A 27,317-nucleotide genomic window follows, 5' to 3' on the forward strand; every position below is an offset into this window, starting at 1 on the left:
GTCTGCATACTCTACTAGGTTGAAGCCATCGAGTCCAGTGGTACTCTGGGGAATCATGCAATGACAGCGTCTTGGAAGTGCTCGCAAATGCATGTAACACCAGAGTCAATCGTTGTCTTTCTATAGATGCGCAGATATCTCACGGCAGGCTATTTAAAGCAGTTTGCTTGAATCTATCAACTAGCTCCACGCCCCTCTTACGATGCACTGCATAGCCTCTATGTATCTTTTGTAGGAGCCGTGACTAGCTTCATTAAAGCAAAGGAGTCACACTGTGCGATAGGACACACTGTCGGCCCAAGAGTAGCTTGAATGCTGCGTTTCAGCTTTTGAGGACTTGTCAACGTGAACAGTACCTATCTTGGGGAATGGCATTATTTAATAGTTGCAGCCGTTTGGTATTAGTCTATCATCACCAACGTCAAATTTCATTGCTCGTTGCATTGCTGAGACCTCGACCTAGCCCCCGGCAACATGATACTGCCTGATTCACTGATAAAATGTTGTTTAATGGAGAATATGCGTTTCAAAATACATGTAAGCTAGTTGCGGGTGCCTATAATGGATAAATAATCTATCTTGTGTCATAAAAGACGTGTATATTGAGACGGATGGAGGGTTTGCCACGCGAGACGGTGGGGCACGGAATTTCTCAACGAAGTGATAATCCAAGCCTCTCAATTGTGCATCTGGTCGATTGAAATATTTCAAGATAGAATGAGCATAACAGCGGTATGGAAGGTTGAAACCAGGACTAGCTAGCTGTCTGTGTTGCAACCGATCTCTTCGACTTAATCGTCGGTGTGAAACCTGGTCAAATTAGTCTCATCAATCGCCAACTGGGACTTAACTCGCGTGTGCTTACCTGGAACACCCACACAATAGTCATTGTAGCGCTGCATCCCCGAACAATCATTGTTAAGCATTGGGTTCCAGGCTATAAACCGTCCATGGGTAAGACCATACTTCCTCTCGAAAATTCCACATGCATCCTCACCGTCTGTTCGTGTCTAGTCGTTAGCGGAGTGGCCAAATTGTATACGAAGCTGAAAAATGCGCATCAACTGGGGTATACGTACAGTCCGTTACATTGGCCATGTCCCATCTGTTGCAGGTCGCTATTATGCCGGATTGTCGAAAATGGCGCGTGAACACGCAGTAGCTCGTTCCTACATGAGTAGTCAGCATGCAATGTCCAAGTCTCCGACTATTTAATCTCTTGCTTACCAAGTGCCCAATTCTCACATTTCTTACCCACGGAAGGGTTGAAGTCAGAGAATGTTTCTTTATCGAGATTCCAAAGACCCAAAAAAGTATTACAATCGCTACCTGGGGATGGCACATCCTCTAGTGTACAATATTGTGTCATATTATGTGACCGCAGAGTAACTGCTCGGACGCAATAGGTGAGTTGACCGTCTAGCTTGCAGGAAGAGGGAGAGAGAGAAGGATTCCATCTAATGAGGTCCGTCATGCTACTTCCGAATTGGGCTGCGACCTGATCACAAGACGCGCCCGAAGTAAAGTCTGTCCCATTAGCATAGGCTGCACAGTCCATGCGCGTGCCTTCAGCAAACTGGAAGGTCCATATGTCTGATCCGTTGATCATGCCGCCCATGGTGGGTGCAGGAAGCAATGAAGCTTCCATACCGACAAATGGAGGCAACGTGAAAGTCAAAGTAGGCGTTACTGGCTCAGGACTGGGGTCGACTGCGCCGCCACCAGGAGTAGACACGCACATTGTGAAGCCGACATAGTTCTTGATTCCTTTGCATCCAATTCCGAGGAATGGGTTCCAGGTAACAATTTGGGTCCAAGTCACCCCAGCCTCATCGGCTATAGTGGCACACGTGTCATTCACTTTGATGGTTCGTGTTCCGCACTTGGCGTCTGAGCTGATACACACCCTCCCTTGTTTCGGGAAGTCTCGGCAGAAAGGAAGGCGGTTGTTTGCACCCAAGAGGTCGACAGTGCTTACGCCTTGAGATAACGCGATCGAGTGACATGTGTCGGTGCTCCGAATAGTGTACAAAGTCCCAACACAACCTGTTGGAGTTGGAACAAGAACACTAGATCCAGGTGTAGTCGTGCTTGGACTGTCAACCAAAATCGAAATTATATGAGAAGAAGATAGCTTACGTCACTATCCAAGCTGTGGATGTTGCAGGTGGCGTCACTGCAAAGTTTGTCTTCTTGCATGCCGAAGTAAGAGATGTAAACGTTGATGCGAGATCGGTGTTAGACATGAGAGGCATTTGCAGCTTCGTCTGCATCTGCTTGAGGAAGCAATCATCGCATGTCACGGTGGATACTTTGAATGCATGTTGGTTCGATGGGCTTTACTTTTGTTCGGGCATTCTTACCCGAGGATTTGGTCTTGGACTGGTTGTCTGGATTGACGCCGAAACCATTTCGAAGAACGGAGTTACAAAGGTTATTGCTAGGCAATGATCAGATACAGGACGTTCCTATACTTCAGCTAACAACATACCCGTTCTTGAGACACAAAACATTGTAATTCTCGCGGAAACTTTCCACGTAGTATGCCGGTAGTATCGCATTTCCCAATCGGTCAACATAGCGGTCTTTGCAGGCTTTGGTTGCCCGACCTAGCCATGTGTCGAGAGCAAAGGTACATTCAGCTGTGCACACAAGGCTTAGTGTTTCATCGTCCTCGAAGCGTCCTTGACCAGCCCATTCCAGTGCGGGATCGCACGCTATGGGGAGATTCAAGACATCAACACAAATCGATGTGAGGTTGGTGCTAGCAGTGGTGAAGTTGTAGAATTGGAAGTCGGCGACTGCAACGCCAATGTATGACAGAGTTGCCAGGAAGTGTGAAAGAGAGACCATGTCGGTTTGGTCAACGCCAGAGGGCAATCAAGAAAGACGAGATATCAAAGGTATGGCCATGGGGAACAACCATGGATCTGGGAATCAAACTATGCTGTGCGATACTTGCATGCCGTAGGGGGTATGGGGAGATTTGCAAACGCTACATCTCCTTGCTGCAAGCCTAGCAGTACCTGGGATGAATGCAACCTCAGCTAAGCGACCGGTTGAATTCAGTAATTGCCTTTGCCGTGGAATGGGGCCAAAAAGTTGAGAGGATGCGCCAGGCGTGTCCAGACGATCAAGTCTCTGGCGTGATTTTGACAACGCTAGACTGCGAAAAGACGGAGGTCCGCGGTAATTTGCTATAATGTTCCCGTTATGCCATCTAGACACATCAGGTATCTAGTACCATCTAGGAGTAGCATAAGGCAGCCGAGGTCATGAAGGGCGTATATCATGCCGATGCTTGGCGCCGATGAAATAGCCGCAGCCCGAAGCTTGACGCAGTGAAGGTGGTGGATCCTGCATTCTGCAAAGAAACGCCCCGATTGGTGGAACAGAACACGAGGGGCGCCTTGGCGCTGTCTAGTCCTGATGCGGCCTAGTACCATCTGCAACAGCGGGAAGTGATTGCGGTCCGCCTGAACGCACGGGACGGACCTCGCATCACCACCCGCTGGGCTTTGCTTTTCTTTAGCCGGACTATTCGTGGACACGGCTTAACCTCGACAAGCATTGTGACATGCGCGAGGCTTGCACCAGGCGCACACGCTACCCAGATACTATCACGATGAGCAGGTTACAGCAGTTCCTTCGCCAGGTGGAGCAGCACGCCGTGAATGGTGGTGTCGCATTGGTCATGTCGATTTGGATAAATAGTGACATTGGGATTTTTAGAGACTGTTACCATCAGATCTGAGAGCGCCATCGATCCATTGTTCTGAGTCCGAAGATGTTGTCCAAACACATGTACACGGTCTTCGCACTTGCAATCCAGGCATCGTCCGTAGCGGCATACTTGGAGCCACCTCCGACCACTGCAGCCGCGGACACAGTATCAGACTGCTCCAATTGGCATGTTGTAGCCTCGGGGGATACTTGCGATTCCATCGCAAAGGACTGGTACATCTCCACGGACGATCTCAGGGCTTATGTAAGTCATCAACACCTGAAATAGGCGCAGTTTTAACCATCCCAGAACCCGTCGCTCGGCTCCAGCTGTAAGCTCGTCGAGAGTAACTCCTACTGCACGGAGCGCAACTATGGCGTTCCCGTATCGACTCCGACTCCAACTACGAGCTCAGCATCGTCGACGACGCCTACTCCAACCAACGGCATCACCACTCCCACACCCATCCGTGAGGGCATGGTGAACAACTGTAACAAGTTCTACTTCGTTGTCAAGGATGACAACTGCTACAACATTGCAGTAGTGCAGTCAATCACCTTGGATCAACTGTATGCATGGAACCCTGCAGTTGGAACTTCGTGCCAGGGCCTATGGCCGCAGGAATACATTTGTGTCGGCACTATCGGATTTACACCAGCGCCATCTACAACACCAGTACCGAGCAGCACGACTAAGCCAACCTCTACCAAAGCTACCCCGACCAATGGCATCGCTACACCTACACCCGTTCAGGCAGGTTTGATCAGTACCTGCGACGAGTTCTATCTTGTCAAGGATAACGACAACTGCTATGATATCGCCCAGACATACAAGATCTCGCTCGACCAGTTTTATGCTTGGAACCCTGCCGTTGGCAGCTCGTGCGCCACGCTCTGGCCCCGATACTATGTATGCGTATCCATCATTGGTGTCACCACATTGACGACTTCGACGAGGCCATCGACCACGGCCAAGCCAACGACCACGACGTCGTGGATTCAGCCCCCTCTATGCACTTTCAACGCTTCCAAGGGCGAGTATGTGTGCCCGACCAGCACGCCGCCACCTACCACAACCAAGCCTGGAAATGGAATTGCGACCCCTACACCCTACCAAGCTGGAATGACGAGCAACTGCAAGAAGTTTCACAAGGTTGTCAAGAATGACGGCTGCTGGGACATCGCCAACACGTACAAGATTGACTTGAACAACTTCTACAAGTGGAACCCTGCTGTTGGAACTTCCTGTGGCGCACTTTGGATTGACAACTACGTTTGCGTTGAAGTTTAAAACACAATAATTGAATCCATGTGTGCTGTGAACGTCAGAGCGTTTTATACCATCAATAATAATGTCAATCCAATTGTGAAATGGTTTCAACTAAATAATCGAACGTACACACATGATGGCCCTATTTTCTTCTTATGTAGAACACCGAGTGTAATTGTGTGTACAAGTTCGAAGTAAAACTAGAGATGACCAGAGTGGCAAAACCAGAGCCACGATTGCAAGGTTTCACTGGGGTCAACGGTTTTGACACCCAAAAGTGCCCATATCTAGCTTGTACCTTTCAGCTTTGGTTGTTAGAAGAGGTGTGCAGGAGATGATGGAAAAAGTTCAAAGCGTTACAGGTCCTAGCGTCACTCATAATTCTCGTCAAAATTTGTTTAAGAGCTGACATGACGAACGTGTGAGAGAAACTATTCGAGACATCATAGGGTCGTGTACTCAGAATATCAATGCAACTACCATGTGACCGCGGTGCCCGCCTGACCGAAAGCAGTTTGCACCAAAACCTCTCAACCAAAGTAGTCTGCCCCTTTCGCCTCGCGTTCGGCTGCACTGTTGCGGCAAGTCTGCCATCTAGCCTCCAAAGCCTGAGTGCTGTTGTCAGGGGGTGAAGATGCCCGCTGGCGCTCTTGGAGCTGAAGGGCTTCTCTGATCATCTTCCACTCTAAGGCCATTCCTTCATGATCTTCGACGTACCTTCTCGCCGCGCCTGGATTCAACACTTTGGTCTGATCTTTCCAAGTGGAGCGGTCGGTATTGGCAGCGAGCCCATCTACTCCGCCGAGTAGTACAGGAACGACTGGTATGACCCATACTTTGCCCAGTATTCCCCGCAACTGGCTTCGCCTCAGAGCGGGTAATTCATGGCTAATCCAAATGGAAGGATTCTGACCCTTCGGTTGGTACGTTGCTAGCTCCTCATAGCGCTCGTGTACGACGTACACATCTCCGGTACAGGTTTCCGCCATTGCTTGCGACATTTGTTGGAAATATGGTCGAGTCCTCACTTCGCGTGCGTCACGGGACGGTATGTTGTCCTCCATGATTTCTTTCCCTCCATCTGCCCAGAGACCATTGAGCCTAGAAACGAACGCGGCAAGTCAGTATGTGTTTAGAACCGATTGTTGGTCGAGATTCCTTACCAACAACATTTCGGCTTCCAAGCATCTAGGCAGTAGTAATCGTAGCCAGAAGTCTCCGTTTGCTTATCGCAGGCCCTGGATTCGTCCTTGGGCCACATATCCTATACGAGCCATGAGCAGGAAATCCCTAATCGCATTGAGGTTGAAATATACTCACCCAGATAGCTCGTGTTTTCTCGCCATTGCTAGGATTGGTTTGAGACCATGAACATGACAGCATGGATGCCACCCCTGATAAAGAGGCTGGTAGGGCACCTAGTTCACGTTGACCGTAAAACAGACACTGGCCATCTTGCCCACCAGTCTTGATAGCTTTCTTCAAAATGTCGGCGGTAAGATCCCGGCCGACATTGAGGTTGCCGTTGAACCGGGCCCCGCCAGCGCATTTCAAGCAATTTGGGAATCCGATCAGAGGGTCTTGCGCCCGCTTGCGAAGAGGTAGTCTGTACGTGATGACTTTGGCCTTTTGGTCATGCACTGCGTACGGAGAGTCCCGAACCCCAGCCCATAGGTAGCGGTTGAGTCGATCTTCCTCACGACCGACGGGCTTCTCAAAATTGATACCGAAGGCAGTGTCATCGCTTGGGGGTGAGAAGCGAAATGCATACACCTGCAGCAACAAGCATGATAAAATGAGTGTAAAATGTCCGAAGAACATGGTAAGGAACGACAGTAGCGAATGTAACTGGGTGAAGAGCGAGACTTCGAAGTGCGCCGCTACCTTTTGGCGATATGGATGTTGCTTTGATACCACTTTCCACGGGCTCATCATGAGGCCGAACAGGGGTTCAGGCATCCGCGGGAGGCGTCACAACGGTGTATGCACGGGACAGGGACCGAATCTGTAGCTAGCATGGAATTGCGCCTCGCATGCGAGGTGTGGCCTGACAGGCAACCAGGTTACATTGAAATCATTCATGATGCAGGACTAGACTCATTCCACCGCCGTTATTGAACCGCTCAAGGCTGCAACTACCGGACAGCGCCCTCATTATCCCCGATTGCCGTGGACGCCTCGAAAATCCTTACACGTATGGGGCATAGTTGCCCCACTCTCCGCTGTACCTTGCAGATTCTGCCAAGCCATGAGGACGGCTTGGATAAAGTCCGCACGGCTAGTAGTAATAGTAGTCATCTGGTCATTGCGCCAAACCGCGGCCCCAAGATCGATTACAGAAACTCCATGTCTCGCTTCCAGAATTAGCCCCAAATATCGTACTTCCACCAATATGTGACCCGTGTATGCCTCAGGGGAGCTCATGAATTCACCAAGATGCGCTCTTCAGGCAGACACACTACTCGGACGTTCGTGCATAAGGAGCGGGTCGAGACGAGGCTAGATCCGACGATGACCCGCGCGTTCATAGATATGAATAGCTAAAACAAGTCCCTGGAAGTGGATATGTTCACACAATAGTCACGTGCCGGCTAAAACATAATAGATCCCTTGGCATCCTCTGGCGCCTTTGGATCTCTAGAAACCCGGTGGACTTTGACAAGTTTCGTTCGTTCATTCTTTTACAATTTTGATTCACTCGAGGCTCATACGTGGCCTCGATAAAGGCCCAGTCATGGTGAAGCTTTTTCCTTTACTCATTGGAGTATTTGCTGTTGTCAATCCGGTTACAAGTAGCCACCATAGCCATGGCGAGCACCATGCGCACAAGATTGCGAGCGCAGAACACTCGCACAAGGCGAGCGATACAACGCCGGCTACTCATCGCCTGTTTCCCAGAGCACAATGTTCGGGAACAACGCCCTGTGCCAATGGAGATTGCTGTAATGGACAAAGGTAAGTTCAACAAGGCCTGCCCGTCAATTCTTAAGATACTAAAAACACTAGTGGCTTTGTAAGTTCTTTGGAAGAGTCCATTCTATCGTAAATATTGGCTAACCCTAGAGTAACTTCCTAGTGTGGTCGAGATGCGGACTATTGCAACCCTAAAGTATGCGTCTCCAACTGCTTAGCGAAGGCAGAATGTGGAAAAGGTGCAGAAACATTAGGGAGTACATGTCCACTGAACGTGTGCTGTGGAGCATGGGGCTATTGCGGAACTTTAGAAGCCTACTGTGGCACAGGGTGTCAGAGCAATTGCAACCAGCCAGCATCATCAGGTCACAACAAGGGTGATGTGCGAAAGCTGGTCATTGGGTACGTCAACTGTCATGCTCAGTGGCCGGAGCTAATCGAGAATAGATACTGGGAAGCATGGTCCTTGACAAGACGAGGTTGTGCCGGCAGGTCAGTCGACGACATACCAGTAGACTCCTTGACCCATCTCAACGTTGCATTTGCCTACATCACACCCGATACATTTGTGCGTTCGCCATTAACTTTTCAATACAAAGCTAATATTGGTGCGTTTACAAGGAAGTCGTCCCGATGCCGAAGACAAGCGCCAAGATCTTCTCAGAGATCACTGCGGTCAAGCAGAAAGCTCCTGGACTCAAGATCTGGATCTCCCTTGGGGGATGGACCTTTTCCGATAATGGTACAGACACCCAATCAGTATGGGGAGATATTGCTCGGACACAAGCGAACCGGAACAAGTTCACCGTGAACCTATACAAGTTCATGAAGACATATGGTTTCGACGGAGTGGACATCGACTGGTAAGCGATCTGCCTAACCGAGTATCTGGAGACTGAACTTGGTCACAGGGAATATCCAGGGGCGCCAGATCGAGGCGGCAAACCCGACGATGTGCAAAACTGTATGTATCGGAAACACATCCCGCAAATTGTATATTCACATTTACCGGTACCACTAACCTCCCCATCACTTAGTTGTTTTATTGATGGAATATATTTCCGTATATTTCGAGGCATCCGCTTCTGGCTTCGGACTCTCTTTCACTGCGCCCAGCTCCTACTGGTACCTACGTTGGTTCAAGATCGACCAGTTGCACAAATACGTTAACTGGATTAATGTAATGACATATGACATGTAGGTATATCGCAAATAATTACAGAACTCTACTTGTAGTCACTCACACTTTGCGCAGACACGGAAGCTGGGATTCTCCAGCATCAACTATCGGATCGATTGTCTACGCACACACCAACCTCACCGAGATACAAGATACCTTGAACCTTTTCTGGCGGAACAACGTCCCCGCCGATAAACTGAACCTTGGAATCGGCTTTTACGGACGCTCTTACACTCTGGAAGATACTTCATGTGCCAAACCCGGATGCCCGTTTTCAGCCCCGGGTCGCGCCGGGTCCTGCACGGTAAGTCTATTTCTATTACGACATCACATCGCGTACTGACTTCGTCAAAGGGCGAATCTGGGGTGTTATCTTATGCCGAGATCGAAGCCCGTATCAAGATGTACGACTTGGATGCGATACACGATAAAACAGCAGGCGTGAAGTATCTCACTTTTGATGAAAACCAATGGGTCTCATATGATGACCAAGAAACCCTCCAAACGAAGGTAGACTTCGCAAACGAGCAAGGGTAGGGAGCAGATAAGGTTCACATGCCTGGAATTTTCCGCTAACATTTCAAGGCTGCTGGGGTTGTTTGTCTGGGCCATTGATCTGGACGATACCCAACATACTGCGTTGAAAGCCCTCCTTGGTGGGAAACTCGGCACCTTCGCTACTCAGAACGGATATGATCCCAACTATTCACAAGATGATGATTGGGACTCGGTCACTGGCAATTCATGCGCTTGGTCCGGTATGTTTGGCACTTGTGTCGAGGCTGTCGTTTGTAACCTGGACTATCGCTGACAAGGCTTCCTCAGATTGCAATAAATCGTGTGGCCCAGGAACGAGGTCTGCTGGTGCTGAACAGTATTGCGGTGTTGACAAGGACGGAAAAGCCCAACGTCAGACGCTATGTTGCCCTATTGATAGCACGCCGGACCCCAAAACTTGTGACTGGTCTGGAAGTATGTATTCCTCCTGTCTGATCTAATGCTATTGCTAACCACGTTATCTGCAGGAGGAGGTGGATTCGAATGTGATAGCGCATGCGACTCGAGCACAGTGCCTATTGCTTCCAGCAGTGAACCGTATATTGGTGGTTCACATCAATCGTGTTTCTTCGGATTCGGTAAGTTCGTTTACGTCCGAACTCTATCGATTCATACTAACATCTCATAGCACAGTATTGCTGCAAAGGAGTGCGTCACAATGACTCGTGTTTCTTCACATATCGAAACGCGAGCATAATTAAGGCAAGACTAACAATGATTTAGGAACGCCCAATCGATGACGTTTGTGGTTGGACCACCGAATGCGTATCACTCAAAGATGGCAAACCCAAAGAAGGCGTTTGTGGCGGTACGTTGGCAGGCATGTTGGAGAGAAGCACGTTACTAAATCTTGCTAGATCGAAACTTCGTCACTACCAAGCGAGGTCTGACTTTCCGTACCTCTTGTTAATTGTAGTTCTAACGTCTATAGGAACGTGCAAGGGTGGCAAGGGCGTTTCATACTGCTGCGACAAGGGCATCGACAGCTCTTCGTGCCATTGGAATGAAGGCTCAACGGACTTCTTCAGCTACACACCTGCATGCAATGGAGCTTCGCAGTGTCCAGCAGGCGAGACGAGAATCGCGTTGGATCCAGAAGGTGGGCCTGACGCGAACGGCAACACCCACAGTTGCAAGGTCGCAGGTAGCAGTGGTGGCTCTGTGCCCACACCGTGGTTCAATGTCGATTTGGCCTTCTGCTGTAAGGGTAGCGCCATGGGTGCAGTAGGTCAAATCATTCCTAAGGTAGTGCGATATGCTGACATAACTTTAGAAACCGATCAATCTTCCAGTGCCCCTTGAGTTGGTCTCCTTAAGTTCTCATTGATGATGCATAGCTAATCGAGCTTAGAAATCTTTTCCCCAAACCTGGTCCCGAGTCCGATACGGAAAAGCTCGATATCAAATTAGATCGAACAATGGGCGGTCAAAAGCAGGGCGGAAACAGCGTGCATCCCAACGATTCCGCGTTCGGTTTCTACATCATGTCTGGTACGTTGATGGAGAAAAGCTGTTATGGATTAACGTTGATGCATTTCAGGCCCTGAGGAGGAGTTGACCTCCATCGATAAACGCGATGGTTCACATTGGGAGTTGTTCGATTGTGACAATACAGTTGGCGAAAAGCGCCAGACAGTGAAAGCTGTATGCGCGAACCTTTCCGACGACCACAATTGCGATATCATCTTTAAAGGCACCGGAGTGGCCGGTACTGTTGTGGACATGCCCGCAGACTGTGGGCCAGGCAGGTATGCCGTTGCCGTAAGCATGACGCCTTCCCTGGGCCATTCGCATCTTCACAAACACCTGGTCAAGCGTGGTTTGGAGGCGGCGCGAGTCTTTGACTTTACCTTCGATTACGACTACTCGCCAATCGAGAAGCGAGCCGACAAATCGAACGTCTTACTGCGCATAGATTACAGCGACGATCCGGGATACTGGGATACTATTGTTGGTAAGTTACCACTGAAATATCCACAGCTAGATTACCGACTAACCCATACTGCCTGCAGCTGCGAAACACGATTCTCGTAAACGGTCACTAGAGATCGAGAACGACTTTGACGGAGATCGAAAGGCGTGGCTAGAGCATACATGGCGTAAGGAAAAGCGCGAGTTCCATCACACTGAGCTGCATGCCAGATGGTGGTCGGGAGATGTGCGCGAATGGTTTGACAAGCACAAAAAAGTCGATGAATCCTACACCGGAGTTCGCCATCGGATCGCCGTAGGTCATCGCGTTAAGCATTGCTAGTGCAACAACTAATATTCGACAGGATACAATCTCGGTGCCAATTTTCGACCAAGATCTGAATTGCCCAAGCTTACAAGGGATGGGCGTGGATGAGTTGTACTTCAAAGCATGGGCAGAGCTCAACATCGATATTCAGACCGCCGCCGGGGTGACCGTTATTGTAAGTGCTTCACATGTCACTATAGTGAATGTTTTACTCACCGCACTAGGGTACCCTTGGTGATCTCAAGAGCTTCGAGGAATCCAGTGTGTGGTTCCGAACCAATGGAAGAGTCGATGCATCACTCAACTTCAATGCCAAGGGAGCACTTTCCTTCCACACTGGACAAGTCGAATTGTTTGGTAGGAACATGATGCCTTTCGATATACGCGACATGGGAAACTAATTCGACTGACAATAGGCGCCCACAACTTCGGTGCAAGTTTCCGAGTTCCCGGCATCGTCACGATCGGACCAGACTTCCGTATCTTGGCTTCCATTGCTGGTGACGCTACACTCGAACTGTGAGTTATGATTTCCCAGATCTTCCGATGCGCATGCTGACATTATGAACAGTAACACCAAATATGCAGTCAACTTCGGCAACTGGGATTATGCCATGCGCTACCCAACTCCGCCGGGCGAGAGCGATACGCCAACCAAGACTGGCGATCTCAAAGAGCCTCAAATATCAAACTCCACGGACCCATTCTCATGGACACTCGATGCGAATGGTCAGATTACCGCGCATATGTAAGTTGTCTTTCGATCTTGCATCGTATGTGCATGCGCTAACTACAGAATCTAGCATCCCGAAAGTCACATTTGGTATCGTGTTTGACAACTCCGCGATCTCAAACGCTGCTGTGAGTACATTCCTTGTCGTGAATCTCTTTGAAGCACAGTTGTTGACAGACTACAAGCTCGATCTCGGGGTGGACGCGTACGCCAGACTGGCGGGCACGAGCACCGTGGGTAGCAACCAAAACTTCAAGTATTGCTACGAAGCAGATGCTGGGGCAACCCTGTTTGCTAGTGTGCAAGCTCCGTAAGCTATGGTCACTCTCTCCGTTCGTTACCAGAACTAATGCCAATCTAGCACCATATTCGGCCAATCTTTGAGTCGCTACTACGCACTATGGGCAGATACGGTACGTTTCATGTCTTATTTCCCCGCAACGGTAGCTAGTACAAGTATGCTAACAACCAGGCAGTATCCTATTATTACGAGAAAGTGTAATGTTGACTAGAAGTAACCGTAGTCGTCAATTATAAACCGAGTGGATTCTTCATGTATACTATATTTTATTTCAATGCCAATTGAACGTTAGTTAAACTTTGTCTTCCTTATGAATGCAAAATTGCAGGAGATCTGTAGAAAGTTTGACGTGTATGTTCGCAGGATTATAAGCCGTGCAAGAGTTGGCCAGCGGAGTTTGGTACTCAAAATTCGCGCCTCACGCTTCTTTGAATCTTTGTATCGCGCCTCTGTTGTGCGAGAGGAAAGAGATAGCACTATCCTTTTGGATGGAACGAAAATTGGGAAATGAATTGAACTGCAGTGAGGTGCATCTTTGTCAACTCCTGTATGCAGAGCTAGCGTCACAAGTGTCTGATTCGATCAACCCACAACTTGTTCGCAACATATCATCACTCCAGAAAAGCCCGCGCATACCCTATGAAATAGCACTCTGACTTCTTAGCATCGTGTTATATTAGTTTTTCGCGTACGTTGACTGAATAAACTCAATCCCCACGAGGGTTTCGCTGCGCCAACTCAATTACCTGGGCTATTTCCTCTGGCATCCGTTCGGCAGCAGATGCCTGGGCTTTGCGACGATCACTGATGCGCTTCATCATGGCCGCGTGTTTTCTTTCGCTCTGCGCCCTTTCTTCAATACTAACATCTTCCATAGCCGTGTACTTGACGAATGGCGACGAGTCAATTGCGTGACCGTACCATGTACCCTGAAAATCTACGGTGGGACCCTGCGATGAAAGATGCCTTACGCGTAGATGATGGAGTTGCGGAGCTTTCGTCAATATTTCGATGTACCGGTGTTGATCCCACGTAGTTCCTGAACGTGGATGATAAAGCTCTAGTTGGCGCAGACTATGGCCCTGCAATTCTAAGATAGTCGAGAGACAATCAGGGATGAAACTCCATGTAAGGCGCAATTTCTTTAGCGCTAGAACGCTGCAGAGAAACTCTTCGAAGATGGGTATTGTCCGTGTCGGCTCGTGCATATCGTCCTGTTTCTGAGCGGAGATGAAAACAGCCAGAGAATTGAGTCGTGGGACATGGCCAGTCAGCGATGGAAATGGAAGCATCGATGTGAGGGGATGGTCTCCAAAGTCCAGGACGCGGAGTTGAGTCCAGTCCATGCACCGACGCCACATGTCTAACTGTTGCTCTGAATACACATAGTGTGTTGAACCGCTCCAGCCCCATTCTTCCAGTGCAGGAAACCGATCTCCAACTTGCCAATGGAAGTTCAACAGGCCATTCTCCCAGTCCTGGATGCCGAGGCCAGAGACAGCGCTCCCGTAGAGGTATTTATCTACGTTCTCGAGAGCCAGATGTAGCACTTTGATGCTGTTGCCTTGCATCAGACAGCGTTTCAGTATCTGGAGTTCGCTACTGCCTCTGATGACTGGGCAGACGCCGACCAAGTCAAAGTAAACATTCATCTGTAGCGAGTGCAGTTGCGGTGATGATAGCAAAAGTCGATCCAGAGGTTTCCTTTCTCGCAAGCAATTCGTCACATGTAGGCGAGCGGTCGCATGGGTGGTGTGGAAAACATCGAGCACGGGTTCGGGAACAGGAATGTTCGTGTCCCAGCTAGAGTCTGTGAGCATATGGGAAACTAACCAGGAATTTCGGTCGTACCTTAGCGATTGTAAGTTAATCAAGCGAGTCAGAACCTTGCCAAGGACGGGCGCGATTATGGAATCGAAAACATCTTGCTGGAGTGTGCCAATTTGGAGATGTTGCACATGCGGCGCAATTGGGCTTTCCCCATCCAGTAGGCACTGCACTAAGCCCTCGGTGGCTCGTCGCAATCTGAAGTCTTCCTGGTGCATCCTACCTGGATCACCATACTCTTCTTCAAATTGGATATCGCTCGCGTGTCTGCATACATGGTCTTGTAGTTTGCAGGTACGAAATAGCAGTGCATCGCATTCGTAGCGACATGCTCTGGACATGGATCTGAGTGCGTACAGTGTTTTCGCGTCATCTTGGTGAAGCTTTGCTGGTGTTAGTTTTGTACAGAGTTCAAAAAGAAATCTGGTTCGTTGCCTACAAATCCCAGAATCATGCGAAAGACTACCAAGGGTAGGCCAAGCAGGCCTTGTTCGGATTTTGCTAGCATTGCGCTTGTTAAAGGTTATGCTGCTAGATGCTGGTTTCGATGTAATGCAACGTGATGCGTGCGCAAACTCTCAGGCTAGCTTTTTACATCAATCTCCTATCATGCCACCTTTGTCCGACCTTGGAATGACACTTTTTCGGTGAAATATCAAATCAGAAATCTAGTCGATTTTTTGGTTTGCTTAGAATTCTGATTCTGATGTTAGAGTGCGAAACAGGATCAGCGAAGGAAACATGTGCGACCCAATGGCAATGGGTTGAAGCAGCGACGCAAGTTGATTTATCAAACAGCGACTGCATATCTCGGTCTTAGGCTAAAGTCGGCAATGCAAATTGGGGGCCGAAACTTGGCTAGTGAGCATTCTCGGTTGTTCAAGTGAATGTGTGGGTCGAAGACGGGGCAGACGGGCAATTTGCGTCAATAACAAGGTATCTCGCCACATTACACATAGGTGGCTTCCAGCTTTCTGTGTAATAATGCGACCCAGGAAGCCTGTTTTTGTTATTTGACAGGATGGCTGCTCTCTGCCCAAGTTGGTCGCTGTTCTCGTTTTGGTACGATGACGATGTTCTTGCGCGATGCATCCCAGCTGCGAATTCGCCCGCCCTACTGCGTACGCGAGGCAGCTAGCGAAGCAACCCGCGTCGGCTTGCTGCGTTGCTTGTTTTCCACAAAACATCGATTCGAAGATATGTGTCAGCCTTCGATATGTGTGCGGAACCAGCTTTGAGGCTTTTGATTAGTTTTCCAAATAACTATCATTGTTCTATAGTGGAGAGATCTTCTGTACTATTACTTGCAATGACCGTATGATTACCAAAGTCTATGCTTCCGAAAGCTGCGTAGTTTGATACCATGCTGTATTAAAGGCTGTTGCACAGCTATGCACTAGTATAGTCCAAGAGTTTCTCCTACAACACTTCGGAATATTCCTTTTGGATCGAATTCCTGTCTTATACTTTTGAATCTTCGAAGGTTTTCCGAATTGATCCTATTGTTTACCATCGTGAGATTGAAGACATCTCTTGTATTCTTCGTCCAGTGTGGCCGACATGGAAATTGTTCGATCAAACCTTTGGCCAGCCTGTCATAAAAATCCTCGTTAAACCTCTTGCCATCACCCCAGCTAGGTTTGAAGGTTGGGAAGTCGAACATCATAGCGCCTTTTGTCCAGTCTGCACCGTCCTCAGTGCTAGTAGAGACTTGTCCAAGTAAGTCATTGTAAGGCTTGCCGAACTTGATGTTTATGCCAGAACGATATGTGGATGTCATCACAATCCCTTTCTTAAGTTCGTCGTCGAATGCCTCTCGCACATGCTTAAGCACATCATTTGCAATTGTGACCGGGAACGCAAGCTCAAGAGTCAAACCTCGAAGTCCAAGGTCCCATTGTGTTCCGTGACCAGGATAGAGTCCACCGATTAACACGTCGTAGTTCCAACCGTATACAGGCCAAGTTAAGATAGGTTTGTCTGTTCTCTTATCACGAAAGTTTGGTGGTGACCATAATGTAAAGAACAATGTCTCAGCAGCCATGTTGGACGTAGGTAGGATCTTGCCTTCGAAACATAAGTAAATGTGCATCGTAATTTTACCCAAAACTCACCAGAATTTAGCAGACCTGCTGCAAAATCAGCCTCAGTCTTTGTGACACTGAAGGTTGATTGAAATCCTTCTTGATCGGATAATCCTGCCGGAATTGGATCGTAATAACGATGGTGAAACTTGCGCAAATAGGGCCACCACCAAAGGTTTGCAGTTCCATACGGCGCGATCAGTCCATAGATGTCACCGTTAAGTACTTGATCCTCAGTGAGACTAGACAATTAGTCAATCCAGTACAGACGATGATCCAGGCGGTCTACAGAGTACTCACATGTCTTGCTTGGCATAAACCTTGAAATCCGGATAGATTTTGAACTTTACTTTGGCAATGACTCCAAGTAGACCAAGTGAGGTAGATGCAGCAAGCCATTCGTCGTTGTCGGACCTCCTAATTACACGAAGCTCACCGTTTCCGTCGATTATGTGAAGCTCCAACGCACCTGCGGCTACCATACTCTCCTCGCGAAGGCTGCTCCGATGGGCACCCATTGCAATACTCCCTGCCAATGTTATGTTCCAGTTAACCAGTGTATAACCCATGCTTGCGTTTTTCAGATGGAGATACTCAGCAAGCTGGAAAAATGTAACGCCTGCCTCTATCATCACGGAACCATCTTGCGCCCCAACCGGAAGGTCGAATTCGCTGATGCGATTGAGCTGTTCGGTCCGGACGATCACAGTGGAAGTATTATCGGAGCACATGGTATCATACCACATGTGACCTTTACCCGACGCTCTGATAGGTGTGCCATTGCTAGCAGCGGTGCGTACAATATCAATCGTCTCCTTTACGGTGTTTGGGTCGTAGACTTTTGCGACTTCGCGACACGCTGGAAAACCCGGGCCGTCGAAGGTATTGAAAGGTTCGGCAAAGACAATAGATGATAACAACGAAGCAAGGAATGCAAATCGAGCTTGAGGCATGGTGCTGTTGGTGAAAAGCCCCCAGCTTTTCTTGTCTTCAATTCTCTTCAAGTAAGTGTGAGATAAGTTAAACAGTTATCTGCGAGCAAGGTATTCTACCCTATCTATACCATCCTTAGCACGATGAATCCTACTTTTTTCCATGCATGTGATATTGCCAGCGGCCAGTTGATGCCGGTAGGAGCTTCCTTTTTCACGATTGCATACCTGGATAGAAAAGGGCCGATCGATATCAAACATGACTTAAGTATTTAAAGACGGAAATGCACCCAAAATAGGCGTTTAAAGCGAAGCAGTGGAGGGGAAACACAGGTTTTCAAATACCAAGCAATATTTACTGCGGGGTAGGACTATTGGTATTCTTGGCACAGAGTCGAAATCGGGCCGTAGTTACCTTACTGAAATTGTACAAACCCCAAGTTTGTTCTCTCTACGAAGCAGCGATAGCATTCTTTTAGAAGAAGAATATCATTATCAGAGTGCTGGTTGTAGTGTGTTACACGGGGCTCAGATCTATACGTCTCTTGCATCGAATTGAAAGAAACATCTTTCGAATTATCGTATGATCAGAACTAAACAGAAGAGTCTTTGATGGGCGGCACGCAGTAAGCACTGTATCAAGAAATGCTTTATTTGACCTTTTGGGGGCCAGGATGCTCGGTAACAGGGCTATGAACGCGCCTGCATCAATCCCAACTCGCTTCGAGGTTGCTGGCGACTACAGAGAGACGATGAAGGATTACAATGGCAGCAAAGCTGCACAAGAACGATGCACGTCTATTGAATGTCCATTCGTGCTGTTAAATATTGAGCTATATTGGGAAATCCTAGACTTGTGTGACAGTGCAGCCAGTTGTGTATCCGATATATCAAATCCATTCGAGGTTACTTGCATGTACCGTAGCCCTTTTAAATGCTTCTTGTTAGCAGAAATTCGCGTCAAGCTTCTCTACAACTGACCATTCAGTTTTCCAATAGTCATCTGTCGTTCCACAACACTTACTCGCCGCGCAACACTGTCCACTGAATAGGCCGCCCGCAGACATGAAACCTTTGTTCACGGCATACGATCCATCCAACGATGCGACGTTCGAAGTCTGACACCCGCTCGAGAATAATTTTTGACTCAACATCAAACAGCCACTTTTAGCAGACACATATATACCTTCTCAAATCGTTATATTGGCTGCAGAGGGGATTGTGCACTGGCCATCCTTGAGCACAATGATTGCCTATACTTCCGCAATAGCCTGTTGTGGAACAACACGTCCCAAAAGACGTTCCCACACAAGTATATCCATCCTGCTCACCGCAAGTTCCGTCTGAAGATATTTTTTCATTATCATTGCAAGTGCCAAATCACTTTTGGCAGCCAGCTTTGCAATGTCTGTCAGAGTTACCGCAATAGCGAGAGCTGCTGTAGCGATCTCCATACACGGATCTAGTTCACACATATCTGTTGGTTCCTCCGCACGTACCGTTTATCGCTACACCAGTGATTCTCTTCTTCCAAATAACGCACAGTTGAATTATCTGGGCTGGTATCGACTGGGTTGGGTGGGGTAGGAACCGTGGCTGTATCACATGCGCCATTGAGTGGGTTGCAACCAGTACCGCACTCCGAGCCCGTGACACAGGCACCACTGCCCGAACAACGCTTTCCATACACCATGTTACAAACCTGATAGTCGTTGCTGGGTCCACACCGTCTGTTGGTCGTGTTGCAACTTGCCCAGTTTGGTGGCGGCAGTCCGGGACTTGGTGTATGCATGCTTATTGTGCAATTACCAAACAAGCAATCGGCTGTTCCACAACACTCAGAGCCACTTCCGCAGCGGTTCGATTTACCACAGCAGCTGCCCCATATCCCTCCACAGAGCTTGTCGCCGGTCGAAAGACCGTATTGATTGTTGAGCGAGTAGTCGCTTGGGTTGTTGACGGCACAAAGACCTGAGGCGCATGTATCGGCTTGACAATAATCGCTTTTTTTGGCATTGAATCAGCTACTTCGTTATTGATATAGGGTTATGTAAAATACCTCGATCGACCAAACTTCAATTTCTTTGAGTGGCAGCACTGCCCACCAGAATATCCTAAGCATGTTACGAGTGACTCGGGCTTGCAAGACCCGTTGGCACTTCTTGGCATGACGTTCCCCGCGATACGATATCCTTCGCCTGCTTGAATGCTTAAACAGTTGGGATAATCCAGAGAGTTCAATAGAAAGAACTGATCGATTGTGATGCGATACCTCTCTGCGATTTCTGTGCATGTGTATTAGCTTATTGTCGACGGTGGGGTTGAAACGGCACCGACCTTGCGCAGAGGCTTGGACAGCAGTCAACCCAATAATAAGCAGGAGAATCAAGATGAAGCGCGATTTAGCGACTGCAGATGCTGTGAATTGGGCTGAATAGTGAGACAAGGAATGTTCAGAGAGTAGTGTACTTGAAAGCATTAAGTTCTTGATATTAATGTCCAGACTTTGACCCTCTTACTATTGCTTCCGTCTAACCGACAGGTGCATGTACCCCATTTATTGACTGCACTGGGAATATGGGAGAGCCACAAGGTCAGCGACTTAATTATAGTAGAAATTCTTTTCATCATAATGTATGTATGTGCTACAAAGTGTGTGTGGAGTGGGCTGCAGTCTTATCTCTAGACATCGTGCTGCTTCTACCGAGCAAGTTCTACAAATTCGAGCCCAAATTCTCGGCAAACCGCTCTGCTTTCCCAATCCAGTCCTGCTCAAACTCTTGGCCACTTGTAAACATGTCGGAATCGAGATAGACCATGAATAATGCGCCTGGATCTCCTGCATCTTTACGTTTTGGCCCAGAAGTTCCAGACCAGTAGAGACGCGCATTGTCTTGATTGCCTCTATTTTCGATTTCGAAGATGGTCTCGCGCAGCTCCAAAGCGTGACGGTGCAATTCGTTGACGAACTGTGCAAATGTGATGGGCCGTCCTCTTGCATTTTGAATCACCAGGGGTGCGGGCCGTTCATCCAGTGTATCGGCATCAATCCAATAATCTGCCCCATACAAGACGTCAAAAGCGACGAGCATGCGGGAACGTGGCGGTTGGCTGACAGGTTCTTCAGCGAGCGCATGGTTTGGCGCACCGAGCAGAGGCCGCCACCGAGGACTGCCCGTGTTGTCCAGTTCGACAATCTGTGCTGCCATGGGTGGATCCGGGACTGACCATCGAAGTCGATTTGTTGATTCCTCGACAAACAGACCCTCGTCGCTTTTGGGATTAGGGTTGTCTGGAGGCCGTTGATAGTCCAGTGGCAGGGTGTAAAACTCCCCCAGGTTTTCATTGGATCTGATTTTGGGCGCATCGGGTTTCATGTCACCAGAATGATGTGCGAGAAAAAGGTTGATGATTCTGTGAGATGCTATCGGGTAAATGGCTGACGAATGACCACAGAACGCGCAATTAGCTGCTATTACTTGGGCTTTTGTTTATATTTGTTTGCTGTGTAGCGTATTAGATTGAATATCTCGGAAAAGAATAGTATGTCACACTCCAACCTGCCGCAATTGGGCATTGACAGAATTGACTTTATAGTCAACGTAACAACGTGTTAGTAAAACGAGTAAAAATATATGAACTAGTATATACCTATTAGGCCGCATCGTTTGGGTACGACAACTAAGATACGGTTGCGACGAAGGCAGCAGAATAGCAAACTAAGGTTTTGATGAGATAGTAGCACAACGAACCATGGTTGCAATAAAAGAGACATCATGACTGAAGATTCACTCGCACAATAATGAAGTGCATACAAAACCGGCAAGATGTCAGAAGGCAAAACTCATGATTCGCGAGCCCGGATATACTACCATTGTTACAAAGCCGCCAATAACGGTCTCAGTCATCTGTATTTCTACGCTAGTCGTCGGAGGCGGAAGAGAACAAACTACAACCCCCAATGCATCTGCAACAGCCACTACTGGTCTTACATTATATACCACACCAGTATGGCTGAGTTTTACTGTCGTAGATCCTGCTGGTAAAAGCATAAAAACCAAGGCATCCCGATGTCCACCTCCATTTCCGCCTGAGTGCACCTCTGGCATTGGAAACATCACATCCGTTTCTGGCCTTTTACTGCAACCTACAACTACTCTCTACTCAACGTTTTGCCATTATACTACTGATGCCATGCTTTGTCGGTTTTATACTGGAGAGAATACCGATAATAGTGACAAAGGAGAACACGAAGGCTGTGAAGGCGACGATTGTGACCCAGGCGACAATTGGGACCAAGATGGCGGTAGCGGTGGAGGCGGCGGCGGCGGCGGTGGATGCAAAATAGGCCTGCGCTGTGACATCTGTGTTGGTTTTCATTGCATCAAATGTCAGGGTCTCGACTGTTTCAGTTGTCGTGGCCCTGCTTGCAACAACTGCAGTGGTGCCAATTGTGTCGGCTATAAAGGAGCCATGTGTGCGACTTGTGAAGCCAAAGACTGCAACGCATGTAGCAAGCACAAAACCTGGAACTACCTGCAACTCCCTCCATTGTCCAATTCGCTGCGGCTGCGACTGCGGCGGCGAAGACGCTCAAGAGAAAGAGCGTTATGAGAACAAGAAGGACGAAATCTGCATACCGGACATCTACCAGAGCATCGCAAACCCAGCGTACCGGATAACCCAGGTTCGCCAGGTGGTATATTTGATGGCGGATGCGGCGGAAGGTCTGGCAATTGGCCCGCACCAATACCTGAATAGTCTCCCGATAGCTTAAGATTTGACAACGTGCTACAACAGCCGCCAAGCTGCTTCTAGAGGCAACCTAGTCTTTTCCGCGGAAAGATCCTGCGAACAATACAGAGGATTCGTCTCCAAAAGCAGTGTTCACAACACTATTGAGCTCAACTTCAGCTGGGACGAGCTACACAAAGCTGGACTAAACGTGCTGGCCTATATGGTAACAAAGGCGAACTGCAGAGGGAAACTCAATAGGGGTGAGTTCAATAAGCAACTCCTACAAATCATTGACAGCTGTCATCATGACACAATCGCGGATAAGCTTGGTAGCATTTTAACAAACAACTGCTTATCTTGGCGCATCGATCCGGAAATCAACAAAACTGCGGGGCGCCATCGTCACCACCTCAGCGACAGCCACGACGGTAGCCATATCCTGATCTACTTAGACCTCGCCTTCCTGCGACCAAGGAGGGCTGTAAACCAAGGCTCGATATCTACGCCTCTTCAACGATTAGACCGAATGGCATTTCTTGGTGGAACGCGCGATACGGCCAACACAGCGTTGCCTACTACAAAGCTTACAACATATGCAGCGTGGCGTTTGGATGGAAGAGCGGAAGTGGTATTGATCATGCCGCTATGCTGAACTCGGTTAAGGGTACCACAAAAGTCGTTGATGACATATGCCATTACATTACTTCTATCGATCACGAAGATGCTAGTGATAGGGATCAGGTCAGAGAGTTGAAGTACGACAAGTACGCATCCGCGACTTGCCGAAGAGCGGATAAGGTTACTGCAAGCGGCCTTACAAATCACTTTCTTCCTGTAACGTGTACTTAGGATTAGAAGAGTGAAAAATAAGTATAGAAAGATGAACAGTATACTCAAGTTAAAGGTGGGCTAAATTTCATACCATTATGCAAACAAGTAGTCCCTTTGTTAACATTGAGCATTAACGTTTAACGCGTTACATAGACTATTAAGTTACTTGTTAATAATATGATGATTGCTTACAGACTAACAACCTTGACTAGCTGCAGCAATTCATAGTCCCACGAATGCTTCTCACCGATGAATATATTCTGTGATGAGGCATACATTAATGTAATATCCTCAATTACAGATCAAGGTCTTCGAATCCGGACAAGCTCGCCGCCATTTCCATATGCGTATTCCGACCCTTCTACCCGGTCATAGTTCGGGACAACGCAGTGATCCAGGATAAAACCTCCGCCACGAGCGACGTCGTTGCTATAACAGTGTAAGTGACTAGGCATGTCCAAGTATCTAATAAGAATACCGACCAATTGGAGTTGTGGTTACCATCGGTCGTCATCACGCAACCACCGATTTGGCACTGCAGATAAGCATCGCAATTGCTCTTACGGGCGACGGTGTTGATGCATGCAACAGCGTCAGAGATCTCATGAACAAAATAACGTTAGTGAGATTCTTAGGCAGAAGTCCTGGTTACCTGTTACGTACAGGGCAGTCAGTGTTAGGCTGCTCATAGCAGCTGGCACGCTTCTGCAACAAGCTACGAGCTTGCCTGGCTATATTCCCATAGGTTAGCTTGCTTCTAGGCAAAAAGAATTGGTCGGACGGCTGGCGTACCTTCCGGTGGGCTGCTGAAGTGTCCCGCCTTGAAGGCCTCGACGACCTCTTCGGGTGTCATGTTATCACCATCAGGGTTGGAAACGATGCCTTCAACCCATTCAGAAAAGGATGAAACAGCCTTAGCAGCAGCAACAGCCTGACCAAGGGCCAGCACAGAGGCAATGTAAGGGACAATTTGAACCATAGTGCTGACTGATGCTTTTCAGTGAGGAGACTCAGAGTTCAGTATATCGAGGTAGAGTGATGAAGGCAGCGAGCGATCGTCACTTCTTATATACAGAAGGCTACTCAGTGTGTCAAGAGTTTGTGAGACGTAGGAGCCGCCGTAGTCCAACCGGAAAGTGGAACCATAGTGGGTCCATTTAGGCCCGGGTGGCCTTACACGAGTTGACGGCCTTGCGGTAATCCATTTGTATTCTTAGATCCGATTGGAGGGCTATACGAATCGATTGATTGGGCTGGAATTCTGAATCAAGGTTCTACAGCGAATAATTGCTTACCCACCTCATAAGCGATACTCCTGCATTGTGGTACGAACACTGACCTACTATGTCAAAACTCCAAGACCTGTCTGGATCCAGCCGGAGACACTAAGAACATCTGGATGTCAATCCCTTGAGAAGCTGAAGCATAGGAGCATCAAGCGATGGCATTGTCATTCACCATACTAGATTCGTGCGCGATAACTCTATAGCGCGGACTTCAGGTGTGAAGGTCTCTAACTAATAACTCTCACATTCGCATATACTGTACAAAACACCAAAGCAGCCTAGCTTTAATTGTGTGACTGCGGAACATTGAAAGAATGAAGCCTAGCAGGATTTCTATATTCTGGCCCCCAAAGCTTTGAACCTCGTCCAACTCAGGCTCTAGAGTGTGGATAGAGCCCGCTTTTCGTTCAAGGTTCTTTAGGCCTGGTTGCCTGATGCGCTCAAAACAAGAGTGCGAAGCCCCGCCTACATGTAAGCACTAGTTATTAATCTGTATCGCATAATGTTAACAGGGAATACATTCATTGTATGTCCTTGTTAGCTACGGCCTTTCTAAGCGATGTTTGCGACAGGAAAAATTCAGAGACTCATTAGAACTACTAAGTAAAACAAAAATTACGCGTAAGCACCTATCCTCCGCCCTACTAATTAATATCATTACACCTATCGATACTGTCACGCGCCGAGTCGAACGACATATCTGATCTACTATCCACCAGATATCGTGCGACTTTCTCTAGCTTATCCTGTCTAACCGACCTTAGATACTTCTGGATGAAATACAGCGTCGCCCTCATCTATGCTAGGCTCTCCTTGTTCTAAAACTGTTAATATTTTGAGATATTAATATGTTGGATATCATAGCATATTGCGAATGAAATTCCATTACAACCATCCATAACTGAGGTCCTCTTCGTCTAGTATCCCGTGCATCTCGTAGATTTATGAAGCAACCTTACTACGTTCTTCACCTCGCACGTAATCACTCTAGAAGCGGCTACTGAAGCACAGACTGCTAATCATGCTGCAGTTTTCATACGGATTGCAGCACTGGAAGCCCTGGCAGGGTGCCGGGCACCTGTAGCACGCTAAGGGCAGTCTATCAGCTACTTGCTTAGCATTGAGACAAAATACCAATTCGTACCCGCCGTGATGACATCCCCGGGAAGAACAGCTAGGGTCAGATCCTTCGTATTGTTAAGAGCTTTCAATACTGTCTATAGTCTGTTCTATAGACTCAGATAACTGCATCCTTGCGACGGTATCATGTATAGCTAGGATAGGGTTTCTGACTCGAGAGTTCGCCGTCGGTTGGCGCCAACTGAGGTGCGGCTAGCACCGAAGCTGTTAGAGCAAAGATAGCAAATTGAAAACGCATGTTGACTGTATTGAGATGAAATGATTTGGCCAAGGGACGAATTCTCAAGTCCTATGAGATATGACGCAATGTTAGGAGGAAAGTGAAGATTCATATACTGTTAGCGGTAGGACTTCAGTCCTAGTTTCAGCTCATTTCAGCCCACCCTCAGCACTTCAGCTACTCGGCAATCTACATGTATCTAAAGATCTCCACTATCATAGAACCAACCCGCTCGATTGCTAATCCTCTAAATTACCCTTCACCCACCGCTTACATATACCTATCTTCCAGAGCCATAGTATATAGACACTAAAATTCCGGCTGAGTACGCTTAAAGTATAGTACCTTTGCCTTCTTTCGAATGCATCTATTCAGAATGAGCCGCAGATACTCACAGATGGGCACAGTGAACCGGTCAACAGACGTCGAGGCCGGTGCTACGAAAACGCCCACAATTGAGACAAGCAGTATATATTTATTAAGATACTCCGACAGCCTATAGATAGATATACGGACTTAGTAACCCTACTCTTTATTAGAAAATCCGTATATTAAGCTATATTTCTATCCTAGAAGATCTCCCTAGAAGCACTCATTATTCCTAAATAAAAAGAAGATACTAATAGTGGTAGTACTAGACAGTAGACAGACTAGATTAATATGCTAGATACTTATATCATAACTCGGAATAAACACCCTTATAGTATTCTAGCTAAGAAGTAGAATTAGAAGATTAATTTATAAGATAATACTATAGTATGCTACAGTGGAGATAATATTGATATATATATCAATATCTATATATAGATTTAATTAATATCTTACAAAAGAGTAATGTGTCTATAAATTAAGAGAAAAGAGAGAATTGTAGATAAATAATGTATAGTATAAGTACTAGAGAAATAATTAGAAGATAAAAAAAAATCTATTTTTATAAGTATTATTATAAATACTCTAGTTGTCAAGAGCTTACCCTCCACGGGCAGCCTTGCACCATCCAGGGCCAATCTAGCCCTTGTTAGCCTATCTTAGTCATATCTGACTTAGCAAAGTAGATATAAGCGTAGAAAACACTACCTAAGGTCGGTAGCTGTTCGTCTACGTGAAATACAGACCGTTTACTCAAGACTGCTATTGTTTCACTCTACCCGTGCCCAATAACCCTTAAACGTCTCACACTAGGACTAAGATAAGAACGGAGTTTTATACTAATAGTTTTCTACTATTCAGAAAGTAAAATAGTACTATAAGTGATAAGAAGATGTCTTCTCTTAACAAGTAATAATATAGTAAAAGGCTGATAGACGTCTCTATTTAAGATTGATAATTATTATAAAGTAAGA

General features: G+C 47.6%; 10 protein-coding genes across 10 annotated transcripts; 3 read left to right on the forward strand and 7 right to left on the reverse strand.

Moving 5' to 3' along the window:
* Positions 1-791: 791 nt before the first annotated feature.
* Positions 792-1,933, reverse strand: COCVIDRAFT_112861 (carbohydrate-binding module family 50 protein; the record flags this gene model as incomplete). The annotated part of the gene is made up of 3 exons (XM_014695984.1): positions 792-1,000; positions 1,080-1,169; positions 1,228-1,933. Coding segments are annotated over 3 exons (1,005 nt in total), but the record flags the coding sequence as incomplete, so codon positions are not given.
* A 1,869-nt stretch (positions 1,934-3,802) lies between these two features.
* COCVIDRAFT_112812 (carbohydrate-binding module family 50 protein) lies at positions 3,803-5,014 on the forward strand (the record flags this gene model as incomplete). The annotated part of the gene is made up of 3 exons (XM_014695985.1): positions 3,803-3,988; positions 4,034-4,713; positions 4,780-5,014. 3 exons carry the CDS (start codon positions 3,803-3,805, stop codon positions 5,012-5,014), a joined length of 1,101 nt encoding a protein of 366 aa, XP_014551471.1.
* Positions 5,015-5,523: 509 nt separating this feature from the next.
* Positions 5,524-6,952, reverse strand: COCVIDRAFT_30996 (hypothetical protein; the record flags this gene model as incomplete). The annotated part of the gene is made up of 3 exons (XM_014695986.1): positions 5,524-6,094; positions 6,157-6,257; positions 6,314-6,952. The coding sequence occupies 3 exons, from the start codon at positions 6,950-6,952 to the stop codon at positions 5,524-5,526; spliced, it is 1,311 nt and encodes a 436-aa protein (XP_014551472.1).
* A 1,402-nt stretch (positions 6,953-8,354) lies between these two features.
* COCVIDRAFT_112860 (glycoside hydrolase family 18 protein) lies at positions 8,355-9,897 on the forward strand (the record flags this gene model as incomplete). The annotated part of the gene is made up of 7 exons (XM_014695987.1): positions 8,355-8,474; positions 8,528-8,769; positions 8,818-8,870; positions 8,944-9,103; positions 9,162-9,390; positions 9,441-9,619; positions 9,672-9,897. Coding segments are annotated over 7 exons (1,209 nt in total), but the record flags the coding sequence as incomplete, so codon positions are not given.
* A 3,727-nt stretch (positions 9,898-13,624) lies between these two features.
* COCVIDRAFT_112878 (hypothetical protein) lies at positions 13,625-15,252 on the reverse strand (the record flags this gene model as incomplete). The annotated part of the gene is made up of 3 exons (XM_014695988.1): positions 13,625-14,720; positions 14,769-15,127; positions 15,184-15,252. 3 exons carry the CDS (start codon positions 15,250-15,252, stop codon positions 13,625-13,627), a joined length of 1,524 nt encoding a protein of 507 aa, XP_014551474.1.
* Positions 15,253-16,140: 888 nt separating this feature from the next.
* On the reverse strand, positions 16,141-17,781 carry COCVIDRAFT_112809 (hypothetical protein; the record flags this gene model as incomplete). Its single annotated transcript, XM_014695989.1, has 3 exons — positions 16,141-16,811; positions 16,859-17,070; positions 17,129-17,781. 3 exons carry the CDS (start codon positions 17,779-17,781, stop codon positions 16,141-16,143), a joined length of 1,536 nt encoding a protein of 511 aa, XP_014551475.1.
* A 923-nt stretch (positions 17,782-18,704) lies between these two features.
* COCVIDRAFT_112817 (hypothetical protein) lies at positions 18,705-20,058 on the reverse strand (the record flags this gene model as incomplete). The annotated part of the gene is made up of 4 exons (XM_014695990.1): positions 18,705-18,888; positions 18,947-19,103; positions 19,273-19,763; positions 19,820-20,058. Coding segments are annotated over 4 exons (1,071 nt in total), but the record flags the coding sequence as incomplete, so codon positions are not given.
* Positions 20,059-20,756: 698 nt separating this feature from the next.
* Positions 20,757-21,053, reverse strand: COCVIDRAFT_46876 (hypothetical protein; the record flags this gene model as incomplete). Its single annotated transcript, XM_014695991.1, has 1 exon — positions 20,757-21,053. A coding segment is annotated over one exon (297 nt), but the record flags the coding sequence as incomplete, so codon positions are not given.
* Positions 21,054-21,954: 901 nt separating this feature from the next.
* Positions 21,955-23,346, forward strand: COCVIDRAFT_20297 (hypothetical protein; the record flags this gene model as incomplete). The annotated part of the gene is made up of 4 exons (XM_014695970.1): positions 21,955-22,150; positions 22,203-22,487; positions 22,569-23,125; positions 23,161-23,346. The coding sequence occupies 4 exons, from the start codon at positions 21,955-21,957 to the stop codon at positions 23,344-23,346; spliced, it is 1,224 nt and encodes a 407-aa protein (XP_014551456.1).
* Positions 23,347-23,633: 287 nt separating this feature from the next.
* Positions 23,634-24,238, reverse strand: COCVIDRAFT_65258 (hypothetical protein; the record flags this gene model as incomplete). Its single annotated transcript, XM_014695992.1, has 4 exons — positions 23,634-23,775; positions 23,811-23,929; positions 23,992-24,050; positions 24,121-24,238. Coding segments are annotated over 4 exons (438 nt in total), but the record flags the coding sequence as incomplete, so codon positions are not given.
* Between the last annotated feature and the right edge of the window lie 3,079 nt (positions 24,239-27,317).

Source organism: Bipolaris victoriae (genome assembly GCF_000527765.1).
Source record: "Bipolaris victoriae FI3 unplaced genomic scaffold scaffold_138, whole genome shotgun sequence".
NCBI lineage: Eukaryota > Fungi > Ascomycota > Dothideomycetes > Pleosporales > Pleosporaceae > Bipolaris > Bipolaris victoriae.